This window comes from Puntigrus tetrazona, chromosome 8 (assembly GCF_018831695.1).
Source record: "Puntigrus tetrazona isolate hp1 chromosome 8, ASM1883169v1, whole genome shotgun sequence".
Classification (NCBI taxonomy): domain Eukaryota; kingdom Metazoa; phylum Chordata; class Actinopteri; order Cypriniformes; family Cyprinidae; genus Puntigrus; species Puntigrus tetrazona.
In genome coordinates, this window is record NC_056706.1 from 18,722,380 (window position 1) to 18,729,357 (window position 6,978).

The 6,978-nt window shown below is 36.0% G+C and overlaps 1 protein-coding gene across 1 annotated transcript; it reads left to right on the forward strand.

Moving 5' to 3' along the window:
• Window positions 1-3,403: 3,403 nt before the first annotated feature.
• Window positions 3,404-6,757, forward strand: si:ch211-158d24.4 (uncharacterized protein LOC560966 homolog). The gene is made up of 4 exons (XM_043246069.1): window positions 3,404-3,784; window positions 4,639-4,669; window positions 4,766-4,855; window positions 5,397-6,757. The coding sequence occupies exons 1-4, from the start codon at window positions 3,596-3,598 to the stop codon at window positions 5,831-5,833; spliced, it is 747 nt and encodes a 248-aa protein (XP_043102004.1). The 5' UTR covers window positions 3,404-3,595; the 3' UTR covers window positions 5,834-6,757.
• Window positions 6,758-6,978: the final 221 nt, after the last annotated feature.

The window sequence follows — 6,978 nt, forward strand, 5'->3', positions numbered from 1 at the left end:
AAAAAAGGTCAATAGACAATGAGGCATGATGTGGTTTTGGTCCCTTTTTAATTCATTTTATATGAACAAAAGAGTTAAACATTTCTCAAAACATCGGTGTTCCACAGATCAAAGAAAGTCCTACTGGTTTGGAGCAACAAATGGGCAAATTCGACTCTGCGTGATGAACCCAATGCTATGGTTAATATTGGGACTGTACTCTATTAGTGTGCCAAATTTTCCCACAAACGGTTCTATGGGCTGCCACAGACATAACGGCGGAAGAAGAAGAAGAAGAAGAATGCCAAGAAAAAGAATAGGTGCCTAAGCACTTTCTGTGCCCTAATTAGCATCCATAACATGCTAACATGATAACATAAAATCATAACATGATAAGGTTTTGTCTATTGCAACGTGCTATCAGTGTAAAAGCAATTCAAGCTTTATCGGTTATCGTACGGTATGGAATCACACTAAATTAACAAAATAAAACTCGTGTTGCAACACAGATCAACCTGCGTGTTTAGGTTTCACTGTACTTTCCCAGTTGTACACAAAAATACGGTAGAACTGTTAATCAGAAGGCATCTGAATTTACAATGAACTGAATAAAATTACCCAATCTGATGTTTTTGCATTCAGAAGAGCCTTTGTTCCTCAAGGGTGTAGCTCCGTCCAGCTCAGCCACAAGCAATTCTAAACCCAACCTCTCTTTTATGCAAGAGCTGTTGGACAAATGCCATCTTTCAGGAATCTTTATAGTGATACGACTGAATGATATTGACTGATTTTGTTTTAGCATTGTTTCCTGGCTGGGATATGTACATGTGAATCATTCAAAGTTTGTAAATCACTTTTACAGTCCTGTCAACGCATATTTTGAGCACTTATCAATGACAGATAGTGACAGGCTGTAAAAGAGTAGTGTAAACTGATACATATCCAGAGGCAATATATTACATTCTAGATGGTAATTTAACATTATAACGAAACGTTACAACAAAATGTTCTTATTTTTGATTTACAAAAAATCAATAATGTATGAGTGAACTATTCAATGACTGATTAAAAAATGTTATTTAACCTAGAACCACAGAATGCTGCACTATTTCTAGGACACCGGTCAAATAAATTAATTTGTGATGATAAGTATGCATAGTCAGTTGGAGCTCAATGGGGTTGATCATATTTCAGTCTTTGACATACAGTGTAAACAATGTCGAGTCACTGGAACCGATCTGTGTGTATATCAGTATATCACAGAAACTGTCAGTTACCATCAGATCTGACCCGGATAGCAGCAAGAATGCTACGAATGGCCTACACTCACGTTTGGATATAATGATGTCAAAATGATAAGAAACAGAGCTGAAAAGAAACATTCCTTTTTATGCAAGATCGGTCTAAGCTTCTCTTTACCCAAATGGGAGATCTAATCTGAGATAATAATCTGATTGTATCGTACGCTGTAACTACATTACCACGTGCCCAAAATGTTTCACAAATAACTGTGGAAATTAAGGTTAGATTTTGCTTCTAGTGAGAGGACCCATAGCCTAATTTTAAACAGATAAATGAGTTCTGAAACGTTTAATAAAAAGATATCAAGTAAATCACGGGAAAACTGCTCCAAAAGCAAAACAACATCCACGCTCTGCCTCCTTAATGCAATGTTTACACACAGCCTCTGAGCTTTATGCAAGCGTGCCGTTTGTCGTAACGTAATCAGCACTTTTTTGCCAGAACTTTCTCTTTGTTTGACTCTTCTACATACCTGAAAAGCAACATGCGTGGAAACGTATCTCATTCCTGGCCTCGTGCCACGTACCGTTCAGCTTCCTCCAGTGCGTTGCCATTTTATGCACTGCCGCAAAATAATAATAAAAAAAAGGTTAGATGTTTTAATTTGAAGTTTTAATCCCATTATTTATGCATCTAGCTGTGGCCTCTGGGTCTGTAGTGTTTTAATAATTAATAAAAAAAAAAACATTCTTTTAGAAGATTCAGAATTGAGAAATCAACTTTTGCTTCACGTAAAAGGTCACTGTACTATAGAAGCTCCCATTGCAGTTGAAGCCAACTCTTTTCTTTTGGCGTGAGACTGTGAGGAAAGACTTTTGCTGATGATCAATGTGGAGCTTTAGTGTCATCAATCAGCATCAGTCTGCGCAAATAGTAAGAGGTGAGTAATACAATGGAGACTGTTATACATCAGCTTCATTTTAACATGTTAGAAGATACATCAAAACATTAGCGAGATGCATCAAAAAAAAACCCCCATCAATTTAGAAGTAATTTAGTCTATATTCTATCCAGTCTTTTAATCTCTTTTGTCTTTGATAGGTGTGCTGCATTCATGAAACGAAAGCAAGCGGCCCTTTCTGTGATCGGCTAACATTTTGTGTAAACTCTGAAAACAGTTAACATTTTAGTTAAAAACGTATAGGTCTAATTACCAACCACCCGTAACCGACGACGCAATAGCAACACATGACGACACTGTTACTCACACTTGTATAGTTGACGCATCGCTGCCGCATACAATAATAGCACTGTATCATCACAAAGGTGTGTCTCGTTTAAAGACGAATTCAAGGTAAAATGGAACAAACAAAAGGAAATATCAATGCATGTTGTCACAAAAGTGATTTTTTCTTCTCCTGGACAATACTCACAACAGCGGATATACCCACAACCCATTTTTTTCCTGATAAAATTATAGCATGTATCAATACAGACACTATCCAGATAAGTGTGGGAACTTAATGGCACATCTCATTTTTTTTAAATAAGCACATTCTCCAAGAGTTTTACTGTTTTTGAATCCATTCGGCCTATACCCATGCATTATTGCTGAGCCTGCAGCAGCCATGTTTCTTGATTATTACGTCAGAATGACAGTGTAACCATATATGTTTTCAAAAAAAAGTGGACTGTTCCTTTAAGCAAATATTGTAAGTATATATTGCATCGCTTGAGCCCAGTTTAAGCAATGCAATATTTTTATGAAACACGAATTGTGTTTAAAGCATATTTAAGCAAGGTTTTGAACTTCTGAAAATCCCCTCAGGAAACATATTAACATTTGATATTATTAACAGGACTCTAATGTTAATAATTCATCTGGATGCCAACACACATTCCTATTTGAGTCATTAAGCATGGCTTAGAAGCGTTTTGTGCCCCGTTCATTTTGACCCGAGGGTTTTTTGTAGTCTTACTAAAACCTAAAGACTTTGCTCACACAGGTTTATTATATATATATATATATATATATATATATATATATATATATATATATATATATACACACACACACACACACACACACACACACACACACACATTGAACACTGTCTAGCTATGACGAACCGTCATGTAATTGTTTATTTCCTCACCCTGTAGGAATCTGGCCCCGAGTCAAGCAGGTCTTGCATGAGCAAAGCAGGAAACGACACTGGATCGACTGGACTGTTTTCATAGCGCCGAAACTGCACGAGTGGGCTGTTTGTTTTGGGCGTTGAAAAAAAAACACGTGGGAGACTTATACATACATATATATAGAGAGACAGAGAGCCGTCTGAGGGCATGGAGCGGCGCTCTTAACCTGTCCGTTATGGAGATGACAAACGAAAATGCAGCTTGTCGGTTCCACGCGGTTGTAATGGAGCCCGAAAGGCGTGTGAGGACAAAGTACCGCTCACTGCGGCGACAGGTGTGCCTCGTCCAGTCCATTAGCGCGCTCTTCTGCTTCGGCTGCTGCCTGTTCACGCTCCTCTATCACGCCTTCCCGCCGACCTTCAAGGTAAGACGAAAGGTTTACGCGCGTTTAAAGTCGACAAACGGTCACGTTAAAAGTCAGCGACCCGTTGAACGCGCTTTAGAAACCTTTGCGAGTTATGTAGTGTTCGTACATGGCAGCATTATGCATGTGCATTAAAGCATATGAGAGTTTTAAAGCAGATCGCATGGAATATAAAATGCGTTAAAAGACTATTTCTTTATAAATGCGTGTTTGAAGACATCATACATTAGTTGCTGCTTATTAATAGTTAGTAAGGTAGTTGGTGAGTTTAGGTATTGGGTATGATTATGTACAACAAGTTCATGTAGAATAAGGCATTAATATGTGCTTAATTAGCACTAATAAATAGCTGCTATTGTATTAATATACATGCTAATGAGCAACTAACAAGTTTAACGGTAAACTAAAGGGTTACTTAATTGATTTGTACACATTTATTAAAAATGTACTAATGTACTAATTCATAGGTAATGGTTGAGCCTGAAGTCCATATTATCGTCACAAGTAGGCCCAGTAAGAAATAAGTTACTAGTAAAACTAGGACAAGCAGCTAGTAGTGACTGAATGGCCAACTGTTCAAAAGTATAGCGGATGCACCGATAATTTAGAGGCCGATAAGTTACAAGCAGCATTGGCATATGAAAACGACTAACTTCTTATTTAAAAAGAAAGAAGTGCTAGTATTTAATAAATGTGTTATTAGTTACTAGTGTAAAGGAGAAAAATATGTTGCTCACCGTTTACTTAAAAGAACTTAAACAACTGAAACGTGCATTTATAGAATAAATATCTTGGTTAAGCATTCATTGTGTGTATGTGTGTTAAACTGTTTTCAATTGCCCTCTTTTTTGTAGGAAAATGAAACCAGTGAGGCACCGACATTTGGTACGTTCTTTATTTTATGATAAAGGTGTATTTTGTTGTAATTACTAAATTGTGGTTATGTAAATTCACAAAAAATATCATTTTTCATTCGTTTAGGGATGCAGTACCAAGGCAATGAATTGAATAGCAGAAAAGAAACGATCCCGACACAAAGAAACACTTTCACTTCTTTCACTCGCTTGACAGGTAAGAAGTGATACATTGACTGCAATAAGACATAGCGCGGAAGTAAAAGTAAATACAAAACATAATTACCATTAAGATTAACTGTCTACACTCTTAAGTATAAAATGCCATTTTCATTCCAGAGATTGCTCAGTATTGCCTTTCAACCCTCACAATACTCAAACATGTTAATTTCCCATTTGCTGTATGTCGTGTCATAAATACTAGACACTTTTAACTACTATAGAACCGTATTAGCCGAGCTCCCACACGTTTGTTTTGATAATTATAGGTCCTTATGCAAAACATAAACCATAAGATATTTTTGTTTTGTTTCAAAAGCTGAACACAATGGATTATGAATTCAAATTTAAGTAAATTAATTAAGAAAATGTATTTAAAGAGCCAAGTAATGCTTTTGCTATGAATATAAAAACTATAACACACCCTTTTATAGTAACATAACATAACAATTAGTTATGTGCAGGACACCAAAAGGCACTTTATAGTGATATTGACCATTTTTTGGCCAAATATATTCACACATTTCTCTTCTCTCTAGTTAAAAACCACGTCAAGTTCACTAAAGAAAAGGGATATGTGCCATGGATGTACACACCAGAGTACCTGTCACCAGGCCATACCAGATACTTCATCCTGGAAGACGATAATGAATCTCTCAAAGTCCTTAACGATGGAACGTACAAGATTTCTCTTCAGATCACATACAGAAATTTCAGTGAAGAGTCAGAGGAAATATCTCTGCAGCACGATATTCGTCATTATACCGACGCATACGGTAAATACCTGCCGCTGCTCACCCACTTGGAAGCAGTCAACCTCAAAAACTGGAGGAAAAGTCTGTTCTCTGAGGGTATTTTTTCTCTTAAATCTGGGGACAGACTCAAGGTATGGTCGGAGAACCTGAAGCTCATTGACGTTTCAGGGGTGATTTCACAAAAAACATCTTTTGTAGCATATCCTCATTTTTGCACATGAGAGTACAGCGAATATAAAATCAAAAAAGGCCATTTCTTCTGTAGCTGCGCACAAAGATCAAAAGGGCTCCCGTGACATATCATATTCACCTGAGATGACCTTATCGTCTTAAACAGATTCTTCTTCTGTCAACAGAATGATTTGAATCTCAGATGTAATTTTGCTATAATCAATAGCGGAAGTATGCGCAGAAGAAAAGCCTTATGAAAAATACTGAGGTGCGGTAACGGTGTCGCATGCTAATACCAGGGCACTTTGACATCAACTTTTGTACTGAAAACCATTCCTTCCTGAAAGGTTTTTCAAGAACATCACGTTACATGTGCTTTTTGGTATTTTCTTTTTGTATGAGAAGACCGTTGTGCTTCACGGTCATTGGCTTGGGTTTTTAAAAAGTTCAATTTTTTAAGCATCGCAACTACCGTAGAATTGCACAGTTGTACTTTGGTTGCATTGAATTTGGTAAAAAATATATATATATATATATATATATATATATATATATATATATATATATATATATATATATATATATATATATATATATATAAAAAAAAATTGTATGCATTCAAATGCTGCATATTATAATATTTATACTACTGTAATCTTATTGTATGCTTTTGTATGTTTTCATTGTCTGATTAAGGTTCTGGGCTGTTAATGCAAAGTTTCCAGGTTCAGTAACATTACGGAGTGAAGTGAACGATCAATATCATGTATTGCTCCGTTCCCTAGTGTGTTTTTGGGGTGCATCGTGGGTGCTGTTATTGTAATTTGTAAGATAGAAGTTATTTTGTACCGAAAGGGTTTGCAATGACCAAATATGACCTAATTTGCATTAAAGATACTTTCATGTATTTGAATACGTCTTCATCATGACATTATTCTTTGACCATGACGAATCAATAAATACTATTACGTAAAGCTGTCTCTCTCTTAGTATTTTTTCCAGACTTTTAACAATACATGTTAGTCATAACTTCTGATAGAAACCATTTGGTAAGAGTTTAACAGAGGCATAAAAGCCTATAAATATAATTTAAAAACGAAAGTTTAACTGCATGCTCCTACACTGTCATGTCGAAGTAAAGCATATTAAGAATTTTTTTTTTTTTAAGAAAGTTAAAAAGAAACTAAGCAAACAG

Coding starts and splice junctions, on each gene's coding strand:
- si:ch211-158d24.4 (XM_043246069.1), top strand. CDS start 3,596: ATGGAGATGACAAACGAAAATGCAGCTTGTCGGTTCCACGCGGTTGTA. Junction 3,785..4,638: donor CCTTCCCGCCGACCTTCAAG/GTAAGACGAAAG, acceptor TCTTTTTTGTAG/GAAAATGAAACCAGTGAGGC. Junction 4,856..5,396: donor TTCTTTCACTCGCTTGACAG/GTAAGAAGTGAT, acceptor TCTTCTCTCTAG/TTAAAAACCACGTCAAGTTC.